At 40.2% G+C, this 25,013-nt stretch overlaps 1 protein-coding gene and 1 long non-coding RNA gene across 7 annotated transcripts in view; one reads left to right on the top strand and one right to left on the bottom strand.

Moving 5' to 3' along the window:
- The first annotated feature begins 4 nt into the window (after nt 1–4).
- Nucleotides 5–14,924, top strand: LOC148052351 (uncharacterized). The gene is made up of 4 exons (XR_015699004.1): nt 5–162; nt 8,089–8,237; nt 14,494–14,577; nt 14,652–14,924. It is a non-coding gene; the product is annotated as an uncharacterized LOC148052351 (long non-coding RNA).
- The window catches only part of ITGA6 (integrin subunit alpha 6), a 51,012-nt gene continuing 32,054 nt past the window's right edge, over nt 6,056–25,013 (bottom strand). For 3 of the 6 annotated variants that reach the window (XM_087733317.1, XM_087733319.1, XM_087733316.1), the window contains exons 6-25: nt 24,647–24,857; nt 23,843–24,036; nt 23,616–23,704; nt 22,744–22,871; nt 20,910–21,005; nt 20,313–20,374; nt 18,786–18,943; nt 17,777–17,932; nt 16,923–17,038; nt 15,654–16,011; nt 15,372–15,451; nt 15,147–15,224; nt 14,941–15,043; nt 13,659–13,832; nt 12,622–12,723; nt 12,134–12,244; nt 11,952–12,050; nt 11,470–11,595; nt 9,853–9,982; nt 6,056–8,140 (exon numbers count right to left, since the gene is read on the bottom strand). In XM_087733317.1, the coding sequence (XP_087589443.1) occupies nt 9,875–9,982; nt 11,470–11,595; nt 11,952–12,050; nt 12,134–12,244; nt 12,622–12,723; nt 13,659–13,832; nt 14,941–15,043; nt 15,147–15,224; nt 15,372–15,451; nt 15,654–16,011; nt 16,923–17,038; nt 17,777–17,932; nt 18,786–18,943; nt 20,313–20,374; nt 20,910–21,005; nt 22,744–22,871; nt 23,616–23,704; nt 23,843–24,036; nt 24,647–24,857 (2,549 nt within the window). In that variant the 3' untranslated portion in view covers nt 6,056–8,140; nt 9,853–9,874. The remainder of the gene's footprint in view (nt 8,141–9,852; nt 9,983–11,469; nt 11,596–11,951; nt 12,051–12,133; nt 12,245–12,621; nt 12,724–13,658; nt 13,833–14,940; nt 15,044–15,146; nt 15,225–15,371; nt 15,452–15,653; nt 16,012–16,922; nt 17,039–17,776; nt 17,933–18,785; nt 18,944–20,312; nt 20,375–20,909; nt 21,006–22,743; nt 22,872–23,615; nt 23,705–23,842; nt 24,037–24,646; nt 24,858–25,013) is intronic. The other 3 variants (XM_087733321.1, XM_087733320.1, XM_087733318.1) reach the window with 2 other exon arrangements.

Consider the following 25,013-nt stretch of genomic DNA (forward strand, 5'->3'; position numbering starts at 1 on the left):
GAGGGCGGCTCCGAGGGAGCGGGGCGGGGGGGGCGCCCGCAGCAGCCCAGCCCCCGCGGGCAGGGTCGCAGCCCCGAGGAGGCCGCTCCGCGGCCACTGCGCCCCGGCTGTTCGCCGGGAGAAGACGGCGCTCGCTTCCCGGAGGAGCCCCGCCCGGGACAGGTACGGTGGTGTTAGCACGGGGGCGGGTGCCGTCCCCTTCATGGTGCAGGGCTGCGGGGTGCTCACCAGCCCCCGGGGCGGGAAGCCGTGAGGGGACCGGAGGCGTCGGCCCCCCGGCGGAGGGACGCTGGGTGCGAGGGGGCGGGCGGTGGAGGCCGGGGCGTGTGCGCTACCGCAGCGAGACCGAAAGGTGCCCACGCAGGGGTTATGGGAGAGGCTGGACCGTTCGGTGAGCTCGGGCGGGGCGGGAGGGCGTTACCGCCGTCGGCCGCTTCCCCTCGCCGCGGTCCGGGCCCGGCGGGCGGAGGCCTGGGGGGGGGGGGACGGCGGGGGCGCCGCGGCCGCAGCGGGGACTCGGCTCCCGGCGTCGGTTGCCCGCGGGGCGTGAGGGCAGCGCCTCACCTGAGGGGTTTGAACCGCGATTGGCCTCACCTGAGGGGCTGAGACCGTGGTTTACCAGCCGTGTGTGTCCTTGCTGCTGCACCTGGTGTCTGCTTGGCTGCGTGATGGTATGGGAAGGGGCACTACGGCCCCCCGACTCGTCCAGCCCTTCGCGCCCTGCGCTGTGTTACAGGATGCAAATGAAAAGAACGAAGGGAGGGATAACTTCTGTTTCAGTTATCAGGAAAAAGAGAAGCAAAAAAATATAGAGGAAAAATAGTACTTCTGTCTTTACAGATATGCTCCCCATTGGTCAACAATGAACACAATGCATGTCTTTATTTGTTAAAAAGTACTCCGACCGTACGTCACACTAAATCACTTTCCCGGCTGTTACGATACTAATACAACATGTGAGGTACCAAACAGTGGTATTTAATAGTTTCTCGTCCTACTCAGGTAGACATATCCAGAACATTAACAAAAAAGGCAGTTAAGAGTAATTACAAGCATTTTTTATAAACTTACAGCAGTGTCAGTATTGAATCCTGTAATTCAAAATTGTATGATACAGTACAATAGTGGATCTGGCCCTGTATCATTTGCTTCTTTTATTGTGGATACCTGTATTTGCCCCATAAATTTATCTTATGAAATCAACTCTTAAATATTGCTTGGTTTCCTTTAAACATGCCTTGTACCTGTGACTTGTCCATGACCTGATAGCAGGGATGGATAACCAATGGCCTCTGCTAGAGCAGGAATCGTTTTGATACTTCTGTCACATTAGTCTGTTCAGTGTTTTGTTGGATTGCTTGGAGCTTCCCATTAGAGAGATGAAGATATCATAATGAATTAAGGGTTTCTTTTTTTTTTTTTATGTTGCATTGAAATCCAGAAAACATTGATTTAATCTGCCTTCAGAGGCAATTTTCTGAGCAGTAACTGCACCAATAATATATAAGAATGAAGCAATAGTTCAGGATTAGACTGCTTCATCTGCTTTGTAATCAGACTGTGCTTCAGTCTTGTGCCTAAAAATGAATGGCTTATTCTGTTCTGGCCAGGGAGTGGTGGCTAATGGGGCAAACTAACAGCTTGTCTGTCTCTGCAAGTCTTCTACAAATACATGTTACTGACAGGTTTTGCTTTATTGCTGCCTGTAGGCCACCCCCAGAAGCACCAAATAGTAGCTCATGCTACTCAAGTTTGTAATAGTTTGGGACTCCTACTAATGAATTGCTGTGCTTAAAAAAACATTTTGTAATGGCCTCTCAGCTGTGAGCCAGCACTAGTTTAAAGCAGTGCCTACAAGCAGTAAGTTGGGTATTTGTAAGTTGTTGCAATTTCTTATGATGGCTCTGGATTGGCGTCATCTTTTATGTCTATGTGTTACTGTCTTGATGCCTGACAGGCATGCCCTAAAAACTGGCCTGCTGCCTAAGTTATCTTTGGACAGCAGTCCCTAGCCAGAAGATTTGGCAAAGGCTGTCAGAGGCTAAATAAATCATTGCACTTTGTGAGCTGGAGCCTATTCTCAATAATGTAAACAGTGAGCACTTTTCTCAGGGAAAATCATGCAGGATGAGCCGTCACAGGAGTAACTGGATAAAGAATTGTGGATCACGCTGTGTTCAGAGCAGAACAAACCCTCTCTGTTTACCTAAAGGTGTTTTCTTGGCCTTGTTTAAACTACTGATCAGATACTGATCCGTGTAAACATGTTCTGTTAAAATGTTGGAGAATATTTTGAATTCTCTTTCCCTCTCTCTCCCCCCCCCCCCCATCCCTATTTAAAACCTGTTTCTCTCATTGATGATCTTCTGGGGGCTTACTCTGATCTGATCCAGTGTGATGCTAGCAGCAGTTCTGATGTGCCAATTTCTGTAAATTCTTACGCAAACCAGAAAGGAGAAGTGTATTATTTTTGTGATTTGGCATTTTTCTACTCATATTCCTGGTTATTGGTGTTCCTGAATTTAATACATCTGGATGCATAATTTAAATGGGACAGAACAAATCAGACTTCAAGATAATTGAAAACATAGCATTTAGTTTTAACCTAAGCAATTACATTTTAATTTTTGTTTTCAATTTAAAATTTAACATGGCATTTAAGGTTTAATAAGATAATTGGAAGCACAGCATTCTCACAGGGTGTTCCGTAGAAAAAGTTCTTGTTTTGTTATGGTGATACTATAAATAACCCCTTACTGGAAGTCACCGTTCTTGGTTGCTGCATGTACTGGTGCTTTTTTTTATACACACACACCCCCTTTTCCTCTCTTTCCTCCAAAACAGGAGCATCATAGATTAAGAAAAAAACTGAAGTTGCCAGGTACAGATAGCCATAGCATATCTCTTTCTTTTCTTTTGATGGTTTATACGCTTTGCTATTATGCCTGCAAGTCATCTGGTCCGTCTATCCGTGTCTCTTTTCAGCTTGTGTACTTACTCTGCACAAAGGCTTGTCATTGTTCTTAGGTTTTTGTCAGTAAGCTCAGCTGCTTTTGCTATGCTAGAAAATTGTCTTAGGGTTACATTGGTTTGATGTGGCTTTGGTCTCTTTTTTGCAGGAGTAGAAATAGAAAGATATAAAAATGGCAACAAAGTTGATAAAAAAATATGGAGGGGTTTCTGTGTGAGTTAGCAAATTGTAGCAGGTTCAAGAAGAACATATAGGTGGGCTTATTTCTTTTTGTCCAGTGTATAATTGAACTTTGGAGTTTGTGAATTTTTGCCGTGTACAACTTTGTGACTCAAGATCAGAAAGTGGCTGGAGAGATTTTTTTTTTTTTAATTGATTATCATGGATGGCCTTTTTTTCATGGGAAAAATATACTACGTAGCTACTGAAGTTGAGCACTAACTTTTTGTGGGAACAGGAGCAGCAAAGTTATCGCCGTCATGGTGCTTAAGTATTGGCCATTGTCAGAGGCAAGATGCTGATTCAGGTGGATCTATGGTCTAGTCCTGGATGGCTATTTTTGTGTTACTCTTCCTTGCTAAGCCAGAATCAATCACAGGCTGTCTCGTAAGCTGGCTGGCAACGATACGCTTCTCAGCATTGTGACGTTAACTGTTGGTCCCTTCCACATCAAGAAACCAAGCAATATCCTGCAAACATTTCTTTTAATCAATTTAGCGGTTGTATTATTTCATATGCTCCTGGCAAAAGTATTTGACTTTCCTGTCCCTTCCTCCTCTATCCCCTAGTGTGTATATAGTATATACATCTAGTACTGTATGTGTATAGTGCATATGAACATATATAAAACCTAATATACTATATTTGTACTACACTTCCTATGATCAGCTACTGAGATTGAGAGATAAGAGGAAATAAATAGCTAGCACTGTATATCGATGGCGAGAGGGGTATATGTTGTTCTGCCATAGTTAGGTAAGCAGCAGCAAGGACACCTCCGCTTGTTAAAAACTCCATTCTCTGCCTCTGTCTTCTAGGACCTTTGAGATAGGTATGGCCCTGAAAAGGTGCTGCTTGCAAACAACCATTTGGCAGAGCTAGAAGATGAAGGAGGGAAGGCGTCTGTCTTCGAGTATGGAAAACGCAAACTGCAGGTTCCCCCACCCCGTACAGTGACAGTGTCACACCCTGGCTGGGGATTAAGGCCGATTTCTGTGGCAGTCTCTCAGAGTAAGGAGTTGCTGTGTTTTTCTCATGACAATCATGGTTAGGACTCCAGCAAGGCTTATGAGGCTATAAAAGGTGAATAGTATTAATTATGAATCCATGGCCTGGGGAGTCAAATGGACATTTAAAGATGTCTGAGGACTGGGATAAAAACTGAAGCAACTGCTTAGCCACTGCAGGGAACGGCACTGCTTCCATTCTTCTTGTCACACACGCGTGTGTTGCCTGGCAATCCAGCTGAAGCACGTCCGTGTGCCTCCGCTGGCCCTGAGCGCAGGCTGCATTTGCCTGTGTGTTTCATCACAGTTCTCCTGGGTTTTGCAAAGTGACTGCTGACACTCTCACCTACTCTGTGCTGGGAGAAGTTACTTCAGTTGTTTGTACAGAAGAAGTTTTCTGGTTCTGTGCAGGCTGTTTATTTAAGACATGCTGCTGCAGTGACGTTAGCACTGTAACGTGGGTGCTCCAAATGGGGACTGGAGTTTTAGTGCCACTTTCAGAAGCTTCCTTTCACCTCATGTCCTGATTCCCAACATTTGCGTCCGAGCACCCTGTGCCGTCTCTTCTTAACTTCTGCATAGGTCGTTATTGAACCTATGCTGTGATGGTCCCTTATATTGAAAGCTGCCCCCATGTCTCCTGTGCTGTGACAGTTAAACATATGTGAAGGTATTGCAGTTTACTAGCATTCTATTTATGTACCTTAGGCTATATAGTGTGCATATATTTTTTTATATATATATGCACACATACTATACACACACTATATATATAGCAAATATAGTACATTAGGTTTTATGTGTGCATGTGTATACTATACACACACACAATTATGTATAGTACTGTACTAGTGCGTATATAGTATATACATCTAGTACTATATGTGTATAGTGTATATGAACATATAAAAAAACCTAATATACTATATTTGTACTACACTTCCTATGATCAGCTACTTAACCATTCTCCCAGTCCATATTTTGTCTTGTTGTGAACAAATGTTTTTGAGTGTAGTCATGTAAATGAGAATAATTGTTTGATAAAAGCAGGTTGAGACCACATCTTTTACATGCTCTGAAAGCTCTAGCAGCATCTTCTGGTTCTAGTCCTAGGAGTTTCTTGGCTGCAACAACAAATAGCAGCCTAGCGTGTATCCAGCTAACCCTTATTTCAGGCTTTGTTGCGTCAAAAGGTCTTTCTTTGCAGCAAAGGTAAGCCAAGCCTCCTGTGAGGGTTAACACCTTAAAAATGGAGATAAACCAGAGGTTTTCTCTGTTCCCCCCCCCCCCTCCCCCCACATTTTTTTGGCTTTTCTGGGTTTTGTTTTGGGTTTTTTTGTGGAATTGAAGCTATACCCTGCAGCCGTAACTGACTGTCAGTATCAAACTTCCACTGCTCAATACAGATAGGTATGTGGAGTCCTTGACTCATTTTGGGGGATGCATCCATCTCCCCTAGTTACGGAAACACCTGCCTGGCAGGGGAGTTTTTAGAAGACTTTGCATTGTAGGTACCCTGGGCAGCGTGGGTGAAGTGTGGGGGGAGAGGGTAGCTCTGCCCCACGGGAGCTGACAGTCGGTGCTTTGCCAGAGCTTGCTCTGCCAGACTCCGTGCCTGACTCCTACCGACACTGGAAACTGCAGCAAGCAGCAGCCAGCCTGCGAGCGTGGGATTGCGTGTTATCTCCCACAGCTGCCTCATCTGCCCCTTTGCAGGGGGGAGGGCACTGACGGTTACGGCAATGTTGGAACTGAGACAATTTGTCAAAGCTTGCAACATTCAGCTTCCTCTTCTAGTGAACTTAGCTATGGCTACCTCAGTTAATTACGGTAAGAAATCACCATTACCAAAACAATGTTTAATTAAAAAAAACTTTATTTCACACTTCTATACAAATATCCACAGGTAATTTCTAATCATGGAATGATGTAGCATTGCTAGGTGGTATAAAAAAAGTCTGAGATAAAAGTATACCAGTGACATGACTTATTTTTCAAGAACTTTCAGTTTAACACTGCTAAGACATTCATGTTCTTAGGTGAGGGCCACAATCTGCTTTTAAATCCAAAGCTATTTTTCAAGCTTAGCCTCCGATTAAGCCTGGCTTCTGGTGCTGCTGAGCCTTTCAGCAAATAAGCTAGAATTTTGAAAGCTCAAAAACTGGCTAACAGCTAAATACATGTGTAATGTTCATAAAATCAGGGTCACAACATACTGAGATTATTTAGTGGGAGGAAGAAGTATCTATTAAATTAATGCACTTTCTATAATGATAACTTTTTAGGTGACCACACCTTCCAAAAAGGTATGTTCAAAGTTAGTAGTAAAATAAGACACTTGACAACTGCCCTCCTAGCAGGTTTTTACCCTATGAGGGGAAAAAGTACCAAGAGGTTTTTGCATAGTTCAAGTTACTAGCAATTAGCGTGCATACTTTTTGAGCAGAATTTTGTTTCACATGGAATAAACAATTGTGAACTAAATCTCCGTTCTTAAATAGTACCTAATAGTTCTTAAATGGAACTCTAAATAGTTTTATCAGTTATGTTAGAACAACTAGATCACTGATAAACACAACACTGTGGTTCTACTTTTATGAACATTCAGGTATTCAAGACAATTCAGTAGTCTCAATGTGGATCAGCTCAGATCCCCATAGTTAAGGTAATTTAGGCATTTATAGCCTCCTTCAAGTGCTATATAACAGTAGCAGTAGTCAACGCCTTTTGCCAAACAGGAAGTCCTTATGAAGCTGGAAAGTGGTTTCCAGAGAACCTCTCACTTCTTGCAGTAAGTATAAAAGTGTATCTAAAAACCACACTTCTGCTTGCTGTCCAAATTGTTAAATAGTCTGAAGTAATACACAAATCATGTTACAAGACCTGATAATTCCTATTACATAGAGTTACGAGTATCAGGGGAAAAAAAAGCCCCCATACACATCACTGGAATAAATATTTACATTTTTAGAAAGCATTGGCACCTTCAGTGATTTATTAAAATGCAGTGAAAGCCCCGGGTCTCACAATCTGAAGTTCAAAAACACAGTGGATTTGAAGGTTCAGTCAAGTCTTTGGCCTAACAGTTAGTCAAAGACAATGATTTATAACAAAAATAAATACAAAAATGACTGAAATATATATACAAAAAGTACATCTAATATTCCACCCTCTTCTTTAAAAAAACCCTATGTATATTTGTTGTGAGCAAGAATCACACAATCTGATCTTAAAAAAAAAAATTGAGCAACATGACCTATTGCACATGTAATTTAAGATGATGCTTTTTGTCAAGCCCTAAGTACTGCAGCAGGCAAAGTTTATGACTAAAGTAGATTTGCAGGTCTTCAGATTATACTTGAACAAAGTGTTTTAAGGCCACTGTGTGTTTATAATGGACTACGCATTGACGGAAGGATGGAGAACCTGTCTTGACCGTAACCATGCGTTCCCTTGCATACCTACCTAGGAAGAAGGTTAGGATCACAGGAAAAGGTCTGCCGTAGTGGTTTTGCATGTTCTGCAGAAAAGACCCCAAATCAACACAGTATCTTCTAAAGCGTGAGTTAGATTTGAAGGGGAAAAGAGACAGTCTGGAAATTAAATAATGCAAATAAAGTCTGTTGAAGCAATTTTAACTGTGCAAACAAAAGCGTCAATATAAGTAGTAATATCTACAATCAAATGTTGAATGTCCATAGTGTTCATAGGTCTAACTCCATCAGTATTCCATTAATGAAAACCTTAACCTCTATCTGAACTGTGTGGAGAAAATAATTTTTCCCTAAGAATAACTTTCATTTTCATTCCATTTTGTGAACCACTGTTTTGTCTCAAGGTCTTTGCACTTCCCATCTTTGATCTGTCGTTCTTCTTTTCGAATTCTTACAGCATGATATCGGGGGACACTGTCTTCGTACCTAGAACGCTGGAAGAACCCGCACTGGGCAGAGAAGAAAAAGAACAGTTTAGGTTTAAGTTGCTGCCAAAGTACTACAATTACAGAGGCAATAAATTCTTCCTTTGCACAGACATAACAGGTAAGAAAATTGAAAACAAAAATATATAGGCCAAAAATGTTGTGTATATAGCTATGAAAGCGTGAGCCAGAAGGTCTAGAGTAGTTGTTCCAGCAGCAGTTGAAGACAAATGGCACAGCCTGACAATCCGGTAATCTAACACCTTAAAAATATTCCCTCCACGAACTTTCTAAATTTGTTTTACAAGTCTTCTAAGTCTTCTTATAAAGCTATTCATTCACATAACGAGAGAATTTAATGCTACACAAAGAAGTAGATGCAGTGCAGGAAAGCTTGCTTCTTCTGAATCAAGGTGGGTATGTACTGCAATATCTTTCTGTACGGTGACATGATTTACCTTTGAAAACCTACAGAACGATTTCCAGGGCCTTCAAGAAAAGTTAGACTAGGGCCTTGTTTTTCAAAGCACCAACCTGGACTACAGTCACCTGAACTAATTACACGTATGCAGTATGAGAACATGAGTCTTGCTTGGTTTGCCACAGGATAAAAAACAGACATAACTTAAAAGTTTTGCAATGTGCCACAACATAAGTTTCCCCAGACGAAATCTAGTACAGCTTATTTGTGCCCTGCAATTTTTTACTGAAAGCCACTGTAGAAAACTGATTTTAGACGAATGGACTGAAATTAATTTTCAAAACAAAATGGAGTTATGGCCATGATGTTACAAAGATGATGACTGGCAAACACTCAACTTTACATGCTTATGGGTCACTGATGTCAAGATTAAGGTTAAGAGACATTGTGGCATCCAGCCATCATTAGATACTGCTAGGAAAAAAAAAAAAAAAAGATGAAAGTGGCAAGGTTTTTTTCATAGTATTTGGGGTGGTGGTTTTTTTGGTTTTGGTTGGTTAGGTTTTTTAAAAAATAATGTTAGAACTTACACGGAACTGAAATTTAAAAAAAATTACATCCAGGCGTAGACCAAATCTTTAGCCATCTCTTAGTTAAGATTTCATTAAACGTTGTTTTGACATATTTTAGTTAAGAATTCCTCCCCACTCCCTGATCCCAAGCATCACTTTTTAAAATAATGTACATGCATCTTAAGTTGAATAAAGGTTGCTAGAGGCATAAATCATCATGCATCTAGTAGCTTCAGCAGAGGAAAGTGTGCTCCTAGAAAAGTATACCTTAGAATTGAAGGAAAACAGATGTTTCCACAGCAATTAAATTCTCATTATGAAAACCCCTTTCATTATAAGCAACATGTACCTTTTAGCATGCACTAAAGGTTAGTAAAGCAAGTTTATCTATCATCCACGTAGTCTTAGCTTTAAATCTTCACTCTGCAGTGTTGACTACCATCTCTCAAGCTTAAAAACTTACTTGTACTGTTAAAATATAAATCAAAAGAAAAAGACTAAAATCCGTTGCAACTGATCAAGATGTTTTCTAAAGAAATAAACAAGAAGTTTTTTAGACAAAGGTAAACACCTGTCTTTGTTCATGTGCACCAAAAGCTGAAAATTTATCAACAGAATGAGCAAGCAAGTACGATAGATTGAAATCCAGAAGTTAACAGAACATATGCAGTAAAAGCTTCATAGTTAGCCACCGCAACCATAGCAAGTGCCATAGCTAAAAATTAAAAAATATCATCAATTACCAATTACAGAAGTAGATCAATACTATGCATCAGAAGTAAGCCTCTCTTTATCAGATGGCTGAGCATGGATCTCAGCCTTGTGATATGTGGCATCGTAATGATCTTTCTTATTTCTCTTGAAGAAACCACACTACAAGGAAGCAAGGTATTTAGTCAATTTTTGTGGAATGGAAGAAGTCAAATCTATTAAAACTGACTTAAATTAACTCTGAACTATCTTCCCACTATCCCTTCACAGGACCCCTCCCCCCCCCACCACCAAATCACAAGAACTCAGCTGTTTCTAGATCTGAGAACTTCATTGCCTAACTCAACCTGTAAAATAATAGAGTAACTCAAGGTAAAGAATATTTTAGAGGCATTTTCATACATTTGTAATGCATCCGCTTTTGGGTTTTTTTAAGAAAAGCTATTATAAAGTATGTCCACAGCAACTAAAGCTGGCTGTGAAGAGCAGAAAGAAGTCTATACAGAAACCTGTTTGTGGACTAGTGCACAGGATAGACAAAAACATAGGGTAGAACAAAAATGAGTACTGCTTTGGCCTGTACAACACAAGTGTTTGTCCTAAACCAGTCATGTAACTGTCTTTGAAGTACCATGTTTGTCCTTCATAAGATGACACGGTGTTTGTCATCAAAAGCAGCATTTTACACTGTGTGCGTGTGTGTGAAAACGTGTGTATTTTCATGCGCAGTAACACACTGGTAGTTATAACTGAACAGCCCACCCAGAGTATTAATTCATCGGGAAAAATTGCAGCAGGTGCTGGACATTTATTAGAAAATAGGGAAGTCAGAACTATCCTGTGAGAAGTAACCTGCAGCAAATAGTAGCTCCTCAGCAAAGCTAATTGCTGCAGTTTCTCCAGAAGAAAGTAACTAACAGATGAATATTCTTCTTTACCTCTTTTTTTTCTTAATGACCTTCTGCTATTCCGTAACAGCAAATACTAGCTACCTATGCCTGTAAAAACTAAGAATAAAAAGACTGCCCTGCTATACCTGGAACCACAATAGCTGTAAAAATGCCACAGGTAGTTAGAAAAGTAGGTACGTGATTTTCTTGCAAATTGTTAACCTTTCGTTATACACACTTATGTACTCCTTTGGGGTTTCTAAGGTAAAAAGACAATACTACAGAAATTCACCAACACGCTTGGCTATGGATTATTTCTGTACCTTTTGGTTATTTTCATCTACTGTCAGTTTAATGGTATTTCTAATGTTATGAGAACAAAGACCTGTCAAAACATTTGTAGGTAGTTCACGTGAGGTTTTACACCTCACTGCAGCAGCCACAATTAGCTCTATCCATCCATATCAAAGTAACTGTCGTCTCTGAACGTTTGTCTCAAGTTTTGCCCAAAGCTCAAAATACTTCCTTTTGAGGATGTGGAAACAGAAAAATTTCATAACAAGTCTTCCCATGTAACCATTTTCATTCCAAATGTTGCAAAACCAAGAAACTGATAAAGGTTATGTATGGTTTGGGCAGTTTTGCTCTATTTTGAGTCCCAAAACCAAACCAAAATACTTCATCACTTGCTTCGTTAGTTTGCTGTCTTGGCAGTTGTAGAACAGGAAATGTAAAATAACCAAATGAATAAAAACTCACCTTCCATAGTAAAAATACCAACAGAGCAAGCATCAGCATTCCAGCAAAAATAGCCACCAAGATGATCCACCAAGGTACTCCCGTATAAAGTGCTACTGGTTTTGCAGGGAAGACTGTAACACGCACCTAAAGGAGAGAAAACATGTGAAGGTGGAAAGAGCATTTCAAAAGCATCCACGTTTAATACAAAGCTGCAATTTATACAGTCTTTTCTCTTCTCTAACAAGATGTCTTCTCTCTCTCACCTACAAAATGTTTTTGAAGAAAAAGTTCCTATTGGTATAATTTCAATATGAGAGTGAATTTTTCCAGCCCCATTAAAAGATAAAAACAATCACTCAGTTATCAATAACTCAATTAAAAAGCTAACCTTTTAGCTACTTTTGTTTTAAAATGTGGTGGTTTGGGGGGGTGTGTCAGTCCGAGGCAAGCTGGAACCATCACAACCATAACATACAGTTATTATTAAATGTTGAACCTACCTGAGCAACTTCATTTGTGAGTTTAACGTTCTTAGCGGCAGCAGGAACACTGATTGAAGCCCTAACAAGAACATCCAGGTAGTTCATTTTGGAGTATTCCTGTTCCAAAATAAAATATGGACATTAGACCCAGAACAGGAAAGAACTCTGACCTTCCAAAAATGGCAGGTAAGAGGACTTACTTCTAAGAAAGTACTGTTCCACAGTCTGGATCGCAGCACAATAGATGCCTTGCTGTCTAAACCCTTCAGGGGACATTTTATGTCCACGCAATGTGCATTCACATTGCAGTCCTGCAATTACAAATGTCTACATGTAAATAAAAGCACATCCTCACAAATTGTTTAAACCTCCCCTTAAAAATTGGATTATATGCCATCATATTTATATGCAAGAACCAAAATCTGTTTGTACTGACAGCAACAGGAAAATACAATGAAGATACTATTACCTGTTTATTTTAACGTAGATAACTATGCAGAAATTCTTTCCTATTTCTCTCTCATCAGTAGATAATCTAAATGGTCACATTTTAAAAGCATCGGTGCTTGGATTTAAGATAAAAGCAAAGCAAAGAGAACCTTCTTTCACCCTGCCAAACTCAAAAAAGCCCTCTTAGGAGTGCAGGGGGAGGTATCTGACAAGACTATGGTTGGTGCAATATGCTTACCAAGGTCTTGTATTTTCTTTCTGGGAATAAAGAAAATGAAGAAGTGCTGTCTGTAATCTGCTTCTCTGCAACCTCACGTTTCCTTCTTGAGTTATGAGATTCCTAAAAAAAAAAAAAAAAAAAAGGAAGATCCTAAATAGATCCTAAAAAGATCCTAAGTATCTCTTAATTCTGATCCCATACAAGCAGATAAACAAGAGCTCAGTGAGTGTTTTCTTGTTCCAAGATCACCACATGAGTGACATCATTATATATCCCTACTTATCTACATTTATGCCTAATAGTAGAGTCGGGACAATCACTAGAATTTGAGATTACCTAAAGAAAGATCAGCTGACTACCTCTCATTTTTGTTCTATATAAAGGGTATTAACGTTACTATGCTAAAAGAATAAGATTGTGCTAAGGTCAGTAGATGCATTTTTTTAACTGTATACTAATTACACTCACTGAAAGTTTTATTAACTAATGTAGTGATCTGACAAGAATGGGTTTATGTGCATGCAGCTTTAATGGTGAAAATTAAAACTCGTCCCAAATGATCTTAAGATTATGTGAAAATGAAGGCTCAGGGTTTAGGAAAAAAATCTCGCTAAATAGGCACAATGAAGGGGCTACGAAACTCTTGCTTGCGAATTGTTTTTACCATGTTCGTTGTAATTAAGTAAATTCGAATGCAAGCCCTTTCTCTTTGAAATATTACATGGAATTCCCCCAGGCTGGGGAGATGTTTATTGTTGTTTATTGTTTTCTGTGTAAGAACTCAATCAGATATCAATAATGCTGATGAAATGTGTTAAAGCAAACAGCAATTTCCTCCTGTAAGAGCATATGACAACAGTGCCCATTGCAAAAACAGTCACCACGACATAGCATCTACCCTTTAGCATGTTATCCTCAGTAGCTGTTATGAAGTCTCCTAATAAGCTTAACCCTGGATACATTGTTCATGTATTGCGCAAGCTCTTATGCCCTACTATCACGTGCTGCAGTGCTTTCATGTTGTACTAATTCATGAACAGAAGACAGTAACATACCGCAACACGCAAGCTATTGATTTCATTCTTGGGTTGACAGGAGACTTTTTCCAAGCCTTTGGAATCTATTTTCATCAAATAAAGCAGCCATTTGCCATTACTAATTTCTTTCGGCCATTGGATGTCCAGGGAAGCAGTACCAAATGTTTTCAGTGGTCTGCCCAAGTTAGTTACCTGTTAAAACAAATTCGTTAAACTGTGAAATACTTTTTAAAGGGATTTTCTTCTCCATCAAAAGTGTTATTGACTTGGGCAAGTTTTAAGCATGCAGTAACAGGAAATGTAAAAACAGATGAAAGACAGAAAGATTATAAAGACAAAGCATATACTGAAACTAGCATACTTGGATAGCAAGTAAATACAGAGTTTAAACATATAAGGATTAAAATTTCCTAACATGAACTTTAAGGTGTTGATTTTTAGGAATCTATCTTCATGTGAAACAACTCCTCCAATTTACAGTTAACAAATCATTCAGTTACATAACTGAGGCAAATTGCAAGTTTATGAGGAACTCTGACACAGAAAGATAACCAGCTCTTGCTCTCGTAAGTCTGGAAGTTGTTTCCCAACCTAATTTTTGCTGTCTTAGTGTTACTGTTCATGATAGCAAGCTCTAAACCAGATCTGCTTCTACTTTAACACATGCATGCAGGTACAGAAGGAAGTAAAGGATTGACAGAGGTGGACTTTAATCCTGACAAACTACTATGTACAAAGACAGCAGGGCTTGCATTAATGATGTAGAAAAAGCGACGCTCTTGCTGATAAACCAAGATTTTACAGAACAAAAATTGTCTCCCTTAGCCTTCCTTCTCCTTGATTTATTAATTAGGCAGAAGACCAAAGACTGAAATAGACCCACACGTTCAAAGTGGCTCCTGCAGTGTTGTCTCGTGCCTGCTCAATCCCGCATGCAGTAAGTACACATACGCGCGGTCCATGTGCGTCAGCTAACACCTGGGCATGCCACAGTTAGGGTTCTGGTTTAAGTTTTGTTCTCTACCTGCAGGGGTTTTATGCTGTATGACTGAATGGGCATGGACTGCTCTGCAAAGCAAGTGTACAGCCAGCCTCAGGCCACCTCCTCAAAACATGATCGTACAAGGCCTGAAGAAGCTCTAGCCTGCAGTCAGACTGCATGGTCTGATCAGGAAGTCAGGATTTTGGGACAAGAAAAGCCAATTTTAAATCCAGCAACTTTTCAAGTATTCATATGCATAAAGAGAGAAGCTGTTCATTTGATTAAAAGCAGCTGTGGGCATTAATCTGAATTACTCACTCTGAATTCATACTCTATGAGGTTTCCAATATCGTCTTCAGATTTCATAGCACTCTCACCAACGATGTTACCTCCAAAATATACCTGAGAAGGCTTAGCAACTCTGTTCAGGTGGGGGTGGGGAAGAAGAATAATCAGATTTTAATGACATCTGCAGCAAAACTGGCCTCCCCAGCCCCCCTATTTGTTATACTATCAACACTTACCCAGTGAGCGATAACAGCAATTCAAGAACCACTTTAGCACTAGCTGTAATTGGAGTCGAATTAACTTGAGTGCTTGTTCTACAATGAAAAGGAAACAATGCTGTTTATTTTACAAATTTAGCAGTTTTCACTTTACTATTAAATTGCTTTTGTGAATCGAACAAATTAATTCAAAATGTTTACAACTGTATATAAAAACACAGTGCGTGCACAAAGCAAACTTACGTTTCCAACTTCAGATTAATGTCCAAGTCTGTTGTATCAACATTAACTTTAGTGGTACTCAAGATCAGATAAAAGGTTACCTAGACAAGAAAGAACATCCATGAAATATGTAAACATTTTCCAAAATATATTAATATATGCAGTATTACAGAAATACACCGTCAAGTTCTAGAGTTAAAAAAACAGATCCAAATCAGATTTCCAGTTATGAAACACACAAACTTTGGACAACTGCAGTCAGGAATCAGATTTTATAACTTGAGTAAAATAGGTGCAACTTACATTGGAATTTCTTTTGAAAGGGTTTCCAAGTTCACACTCTGCTTGAGAACCATTTTGGTTAGCACCACAGGTTAACTGTTTTTCCTGATGAAACAGAATACATTTAAAAGTAAAAATATGCTGAAAATACTTAAAAATTTTAATATCTTTTATCTTAAAAATACTTACAGGATAACCCCTCATCTCCCTGAATGCAGAATACGTCAGACTGTCTGGAAAAGTTGCTATTAGTTTAGCTTCATATGCATCTTCACCATCCTTTTGTGGATTTTTTGCATCAGATGGATTGTTTGTCACTGTTATTTCCAGGGCAATATCCTTCTGATCTTTCAGAACAAGCACTGGCATGCCATTTTCACTACAGAAACAGAGCATACAGGGTTGTGTGCATTAGGAAGACAAATGTGTGTAAAAGTTTGCTTCTTACTGTGGTTTACCCAAATATAATTCCCTGTATTAGGGAAGAATCGCTGTAAGACCATAAACACGTGAATGGTCAGTTTTTTCTCCCAGACCAGTATTTCCTCTCTGAAAGCGGCCAGCAGTTAACAGGATATAAGACTAACACACCCCTGAAGTAATCAAGAGTTTATAGTATTTCTGCACCAGCACTTGCACCTGGCTGATGTTTAATAGTGATGAATTTTCTCCAAATAAATCTACTGACCTCCTTTTTTCTTGTATACATGCTTTTGGCTTCCGAGTCAGACTGTGGCACTCACTGCTAAAGGTGACTTGACAGTAAGGAAACATACTTCCTTTGTTTGTTTTACACCTCCTTTCTGATTCCACTGGCCCTCCAGGGAGGAGGGCTGCAGCGGAGCGTTAGGTGTGTGTTACAGTGAAATGACTGTTCACTTCTCTGTAACTGCTTGTCTTAGCCTGCTAGAATACAGTATATCATGTTGGCAAATTTGCAATCAAATTGCATCTCAAAAATATTTAACAGTAGCATACAGAATAAACTACTGCAAGGCTGGTTTAGAATCTCATTTCTCCAGAGGTTAGAAACTTTTTTCCTAGCTTTTAGCCCACACCCCAGCAGCTGTGGCCACTTTGTGTCCATGTGACTCCGTACCACCTCTCCTCTTCCAAAGCTCAACCCCACTCCCCCACCTTCCTCACCCGGTCAGATCAGCACTACTCCACAGGGCTGTGTTTGCCAGGCTAACGGAGCAAAGCTGCTCTATCTCCCAAAACCCTCTCCTAGAAGTTCTTTTAAGCACTTGTTAATAATTTGAATTTTAGCAATGCATTATCAAGGCTTACATCGGTAAATAAGTAAATCTGTCTTCATTTCCTTCTCTAGTGCAAAACCGGTACTGAAGTTTCAGATTGCTGTGACATTCATTGTCTTCTCCACATCCTTCTTTCAAGAACTCCACCTAAATAAAACCAAAGCACTTTTACTGCATGCCACATGATACTAGCTTAAAACAAGATTTCTGATGTGCACTGCATAAAGCATCTACAGGGAACTCAGAGACACCTTCCTGGATAGAGTGAGATCTTAACCTGACTCTTACTTCTTGCCTGTCAGGAGAGTTTTTGCTTTGTGAGACATAGCCCTTGACGCTGATAATTTAGAACTTTAAATGTGACTAAAAGACAGAGTTAGATAATTCTAAGTGAGAGGTACACTTCTAACGAGGTAAAACATCCTTAAGTCTGATTGTTCAATAAGCGTTGAGGAAATGAGATCTTTTGCCCGAGATACTCCCTCTCTTTTACGTCACTGCTGCAGAGCTCTAATGATGTTACAGCATCCTAACCACGGAAGCATTAGACCGTACATTATTTTGTGATGTGGGGCAAGTGTTCACAGCAGGAGACGATGGATTTCCATTTTTAATCCAAAGTACATTTCCTCCTATATTTGTTGGGGAGAGAAAAAAAACCTAGCAGCTATACCAGCTTCACTTTTGTCGCAAAAGCAACACGGAATCTAGTTCGTAACATTTTGTAACAACTTCAGAACAAAATACAAAACATAAGCCAGTACTTACAGGTCCAGTGCTACCCCAGTTATTTTCTTGGGTCATGATTTAGCTTTGGACAGTCTTTAAAATTCAGTGATTTATCAAAGTGCAGATTTATGGGAAAATGTGATATCAAAGGCTTACTTTTGTGGTCTTTGTTTCAGATTCATTTGAATCTAGAATTGGTATAAGATCCGGAAGTGCTCTCTCTTTTCTTGTGGACGGTGAGCTAGACTCCAAGCCAGCAATTTTAACGCTCACCGATACTGGAATGGGGCGTAGCTTATCTTTAATTTTTTCCTGTTAAAATATTTTTAATGGCATAGTTAGCACAGAGAAGAAAAAAACAACACAAAGACTAGCTTTTGATATATATTTTAGAACAAGTAGTAAAGCAAAATCTTTTTTGCTACATTTTGCAGTATTAAAACTATTCACTATATAGAAACCCAGCATTTCCTAAAAATGTGCAAGAACACCAGGAGCCTAGCCCTACTGTCTGGGTTTTTTTTCCTGGCTTCCCAATCTGATGATTTCTCTCACCGTTAAGAATTCCTAAGAACACCAGATGGTAACTCAGGCAAGTGAAAGTCCCACTACAACAGTAAAATAACACACTTTCTCCCTATTGCGTAAGTTCAAGCTCTTTAATTTGCTGTGGTCAAAAGCAACCTTGGAGGCTGGCTCATTACTGCTGAGCCACAGACAGAGAATTTGTTCAGCTCTTGGAGCAATGCCACCTCTAAGGGCCAGTGGAGCAGCCAAGTCAGAGAGCACATACCAAGCTCTCTTCTCCTGCCCATTCATCCCCTCCGAAACCCGTGGGTTAAAATTCTTCTCCTAGCCAGTCACACCGTTAAATTCTGTAACAATTACTTCTGTTGGAAACAGCTCTATTGTTCTAAATTAGTTCAGCTCTATTGACCTCCACAGCATGCTGCATACTTTCATACTTTCTAAGAAAGGCAACAGGAGGAAGCAGTGTGTGTGCAGGGAATAGTAAGGCACTACTTAACTATGGTTGTTTGCTAGTTTTGAAGCTTTATATTGCATGTGACTTTTCAGTTATATACAAAGGTACCATGAGGCTGGAAAAAAAGAGCATGCTTTTGTTTTAAATGGATCCAAATCAAATAAAAATACTCTGCCTTACCTGCAGTACAAGCTTGGTTGTCACGCACTCTCTTGAATTCTGCCCCCTTAGGGTTGTACTTGCAGTGAACTGATCAGACAGGTGGTCTCTAAACCGTACCCTAGACGGCAGGCCTAACTGCCTCCTCTCATTTTCTGCTTCAAATGTATAGTTGATCTCTATATGAAGAAATAAAGTAGGTCACTATAAAAAAGAACCCTTGCCTTATTAAAAAGAACTCTGATTTCTCCAGGTATGATTTTACAACGTTATTCTAGAAGACTTTCAGCCAGTGCTGGGCTTCACAAACTGTTTCCAGTTATTTACAAAACTTTCTCCATCCGTCAGTTTTGTCCCTCTCCAGCTGAGGGCCAGGTACCCTGTGCGCGTATCTAAAGGAAACTTCTAAACCCAATCCTTTTATTGCAAAGGTACCCCATTACTTTACCAGCACGCAGAGCTGGCTGGAGGAGCTGTAATTGCTGCGGTGGAGCCAGCAGAGGGCTGAGATACGAAACTTTGTAAATACTCTGACTCGGCTGGCCTTGATTTCTGTTTTGTCCCAAATAGCACCTAAGCAGCCAGCAGGATTTTGAGGTCAAGGTACACTGTTAATTTTAACACTGAAAGCAAAAGTGTGACTAGAGCTTTCTAGTTGTATGCTGAGGCATGTTCTGATCGATCTGAACTCTGTGCATCTTTTAATCATCTCTGTGTTCGCCGAGCTAATTCAATGCTGCAAGGCTGGGAACAGCACCCAGCATGCCAAGCCTCGGGAACATGCAGACGGGCACGCGGGAGCTGCCCCTGAGACCTGGAAGCGCTTGACCTGTTGGAGGACCAGGACCTTATTCAAGCACATCCTGTGGATTTTACAAGTAACTGAAAAACTCAAGACAACACGTGAGGAGGAGGAGGTTTGGGCTTAAAATTCTTCTCATTTCCTCTCAAAATCCTGCATAGTTTTCTGAGGTGTAGTAACAGCAGCATTGTCACGAGAAAAAATAGGAGACGTGAGAAACTAATGCTTTACATTTTTAACTATCTTTATGGCACAGTCTTCCAGGCTCCTATTAATACAAAGATTTTTATTTCAGTTACTGTTTTCCACAAAACCATTTTCATGAACACAAAACACTGTTTTATAGGGTAAGTCTCCAGTAAGAAATAATGCTTACTAATGATACATAAACCAGGCTTTTAAAACTATTTTCTAAAGCAGCAGTAACCTAGAGAGGCAAAATGTTTTTAGTCTGTATAGCAGCCATTTGCTTACTGGCAGTTATATTGCCTAGAAAGCTTCAGTTCAGTCTGTCATCCACAGAACTTCCTAACGCACCAGGATGACTCTGAATACGTGTTACTCTGAATACAGACAGTGCAATAGCTGATTGACCTTAGCATTGAGTCACATTTTAAATTTGACAGTCTCAGTCTGAGATGAGTCACTATAATTTGAATACTGTTCTTCCATGATACACTCTAAAGAAAAAACAAAAAACAAACCACGTGACAAACAGATCAAAAATATTTATCTTCAAAACTTACTTATTCTGGGATTTAAATAACTGGGGTTTGCAGTATATTGAAAACATGCTTTCACATCCATCCTGTAAAAGTGCCAAGAAATCAATATTAACTTTAATAAGGCATGGTTCCACAGACTGAGAAGTTTTAATAGTCCATTGACTGATAGTGTCAATCTTATGACTGTGGTTTTCATGCTAGAACAGTAATTTGCTGCTTACTAAACTGAACTACAAATCAAGAAAACATGGTTAATAAGCAGTTCGAAAAAATATTTTCTGGTATTTGCTCTTACATCTCATGAGAAAGCTGTTCAAGTTAAGATACTTGTAAGTGTTAGAAGTCTTAAGTGGCAAAGTGACAGTCATTTTCAAAAATGGACATTATGAACAGAACATATTCCACACCTTGTCTTTAGCACAGTACCCGTAGCAAATTTGGGAAGTCAGAATGACCACATGTAGATACAGTTGTTGACCACATGTAGATACAGTTGTTTAACCTGCATGGCTGTCACATCCCCTCACTTTAACATCATCACTGACTGAACGAATTTTGACAACAGAAAACTCAAAACACCAAGGCTTCTGATATAATAATTTTTTTTTTTAAATTTACCATATTTCACTAGGGTCCTCAGGGTTCTTTTTCTTTAGATCAATTCTGTCAGGCTGTACTGTAATGCTGCTTCTAATGCTTACCACAGGCCGAGATCTTCATTTGGGGGGAAAAATGGAGAATGAAAAGACAGGGTAAAAAAAGAAGGAAAAGTTTCCGTTAAGATCAGTTAAATAATTCATGTGAATCCCAAACACCCTCCCCATGCCTGCACTAATTTGCAACGAAGACACCCCAAGAAACACAGAATTTGCCTTTGATAATGGTTAGAAATAGAACTACTTAAAGCTAAGCAAAGCAAGTTACAAAAAATGACCACACTTATATTTTAAATGCCTGACAGGGGAGCAGGGTACATTAATGTGATGTTGTGGTTGTCATTTTATACACATACAAAAACCAGTGATGGTTCCCACCCCAGTGGTAATTCAGCCCCTGCGAACAACTGCAGGTACTGAAGTTCATTCAGATTAATGTGCACAACAGCTTTACTGTGGAGCCTGGGTGGCTGTGAGAAACGATGTTTTCGTTTCCTGACCCCTCTGCACATAGGCTGTAACCATCATTCACCCTGGCACCTTTTCCTTTCTCCTTTTTGGAAGGGACAAAAGACAAGACAGTTCACATGAACAAATGAATGAGCTGATCCCGCTCTCGTCAGTGCATCTAAGGGTTGTTGAAAATGGCCAGTAAGCCACCTCCTCCTTTTCTGGCAAATTTCTTTTCAACTGGGCCACCCCTTTCACTGTTTGTCACCATAAAGGTTTTCATTCTCACCTTTGTAGAAGTTTGTGTACTGCCCTTATCAGGAAACGATTAAAGCTCCTTTTGAGTAAGCAGAACACTTAATAATCTAACCAACTTCCATTCCACCTGCTCTGTTCTCTTCCACAAGCAACATGAGTTGCTTTTGTTGGGTGCTGTTTCAGTGTATTTAAGAACATTCCAATTATGTACACAGATACTATACACCTTCGAGACGGGATCATGAAAAAATTGTAGGAAGGCTCATTCTGCCTGAAAGGTAGAGTTGTTTTCATCCCCAAAATTGAGATAACCAGTTTTGGAGTTTCTGCTCCTCCTCCTCTGGGATCTGACAGCAACCACCAAAGACCTGAACTTGACGCAGCATTCACAGCTCTGCTGAGGGGACAGGCCTCTTCCTGCTCCTTACTAGTGATCGAACTTAACAGTACATTAAACTGGAAAAAAAGCAGAGGTCTGTAAAAGACCGTGACCTCATCCCTAATTAAGGCATGTGTTACAGAAGTCCAAAAGGATCCTATCTGCAGGGCTTCCTCACAGCTGTTTCATGGACCCTGCTGCAACCTCAGCAAGGCCGTATGCCTCACTGCTTTTGGATCCTCAGCTACAAAAGAGGGGTTTGGTTTGGTTTTGTTCTATCTTCAATAAAGCAGGATTAGATTTATACAACAGCAGCAAACAAAAGCTCTAGCAAACGTATCAGTTAACTTCTCCTTTCTTAAGGCGAAAGGATTACTTCTCGCCCTTAATTCCATCAAAGGACGTGGGCATCCAAGTAAGTTACCACAGGGCAAAGCTAGGGTACAGGCACACTACACACGCCAGCTCTCCCAGAACTGTCCACAGTCACCCTCTTGCCCTGTGGTGATGGTAAGGCAGCTTCTCAATGAGAAGAGGGGGATTCAAGTAACAAACCGATTTATGGACACACACACCCCCCTCGAAAATTTCCAATTTCTAGAAGAATACACTCCAGGCCAAACAGATTTTTGTTACTTCTAAGTAGTTTGTTTTTAAAAAACTAAAACCAAAACCTTGGTGTAACCAGTTAGAGTTCTGTATGTAATACCTGAACACAGATACAGAATCTGAAAGGGAACCAACGGCAATGTCAGGGTAGGAATTTTTGTCCAGGTCCATGTTTCCAGCAATAGAGTAACCAAAGAAATTGGTGCCTGTTTTTTCACCATCAAGAATCTGAAGAGCAAACAGATTGAGGGAATTCAGACATTTAAAAGCTGTAAAAGTGAAATAAGTAACAAGTGAACATCGTTGTCTTATGGCCGGGGCGGAGAAGAGATACAAGGAAGTAGGACCTCTGTGTTCAGGTAAATGACACTGAAGTGCCAAGATGATTTGCTTTTCTTCCAAGAAGTTACTTTGCAATAGCAGTGAGTACCAGAAAGGACTGTTGTACATAGAAATAAAGATAAGCTAGGCAAGATTTCTAGTATTTATGCAGTATAGGCACTTAAAACTGAAAAAGTATTGGAGAAAGTATTCTAACAGTATTCTAGGAAGTGTCATCAAGTGCCATTCTCACCTTGCAGACTGAACACAGTGGTCCTCAAGAAAAAAAGAAAAAGGCACAAACATTTTTTATGAAAAAAGAAAGTGAAGTAGTAGTAGTGAAAAAGAAAATGAAGAAACTAATTATCTTCAAATCCCCAAATTTCTTTCAAAAACCCAAACCTTAGACATCTACATGCCTTTTTCCTTCTCTACATGTTATTGGTGCCAAAGGACGACGGCCCCAGAAAGAAACGTGTATTAAAATTAAGAATTCCTAATCCTTCTGGTCAGCAGTGCAATCTTTGAAGGGTCCCGTGACTTTTTTGCATACCCACCACCCCACTAATAGTAATGGAGAGGGAGAAGATGGATAGACCTATCATTCCTTTAATTCTGTGCAAGACTAATTACATAAAGTTATTTCATTACCTGTGCTGGTTTTGTATTTATTCCATCCTTGGATCCATGATAAACGTATACTTTGCCAAAACCATCATATGGAGCCCCTACTGCGATATCTGTTGAAAATAAGTTGCAACATCTAAAATCATTCTTACTCTTTCTGCAGCTTGCAGTCGTGGTCAGGATAAGATGTTCCAACTCCAGCATTGCAAAAAAAGTCACATACATTTTTATTGTAATTGTTTTTCACTCACCTGGATACCCGTCCTGATTAACGTCCCCAACATTTTCAACCGCGAGACCAAACATGGAGTCAGTGGTTCCATTTAAGCGAATAGGTTTTACTCCTTCCCATTTGCCTTGCTGGTTAATGTAGATGTACACAGCACCACCGATATCTCCGCTTCTGTCAAAATACTGCGGGGCTCCAACAACGATGTCTTGCCACCTTAGAATTAAAGAAAAAAAGGCAGCGCTTTTACAGAAGAACTGTGGGAAGTGACTGATCAGCCTGTGGTCTCAAGGTCAGCTAGCCAAAGAGCTGCTGAACAAAGACCAAGAAGTACCTTAAACTGGTTGAGCACCAACAGCTGCACTGATACGACAAGCCGATTATAGTTCCTTTGTGACATACAAGAATCTTCTAGGGCCTGCTTTGGGTATAGCAGCATGGAATCATTTCGGTTGGAAAGGACCTTTAAGATCATCGAGTCCAAGCACTAGCCTAGCGCTGCCAAGTCCACCACTAAACCACGGCCCTAAGCACCACATCTACCTGTCTTTAAATCTCTTCAGGGACCGGGACTCAACCACTTCCCTGTGAGATTTGTTTCTTCTTTGTTTACACTAATTGTTTAAATTTAAATAAACTCTTTCCTATAATTAGACATGTAGACTGTGTCCTGACTGGTTCTCTGAGATGGCTGCCGTTTCCTCCAGCAACACATGGAAGATGGGATTTGCCATTCCTTGTATTTCTAATGTGAAAAACCGAAGCAGAATTAAACCAGATTGCCAGCCTTCATTACAGAGGCAGCAGGAGTTAACCAAGGCCATACCCATCGCTGTTGAGATCCACAACAGCAACATCATAGCCAAAAGAAGAAGCCAGCCCTTCTCCGTCAAACATGTGCTCGAGCGAAAGTGCTCGCTGGTTCTTCTCTTTTTTCAGTAAAACAACTGCTCCGCTGTGGTTGGCTCTTGGGGCACCAGACACGAAAGTCATCTCATCCTGGGAGACAATGCCTTTACCAGAGTCCAAAGAGAAACCTTTAACAGAGAAAGAAATAAAATATAAACAAACGCCTTGTATTGTTAATAGGAAAAATAAATTCCCCTACTATATTAAAGTGGTATATTGAATAGAAGTTTCATCTAAAACAGAATATGATATACTGGGAATTCTCCTTTTCTATTTGGACTGCT

This window comes from Nipponia nippon, unplaced genomic scaffold (genome assembly GCF_047370975.1).
Source record: "Nipponia nippon isolate SJK-2023a ecotype South Korea unplaced genomic scaffold, ASM4737097v1 scaffold_5, whole genome shotgun sequence".
In the NCBI taxonomy this organism is placed as follows: domain Eukaryota; kingdom Metazoa; phylum Chordata; class Aves; order Pelecaniformes; family Threskiornithidae; genus Nipponia; species Nipponia nippon.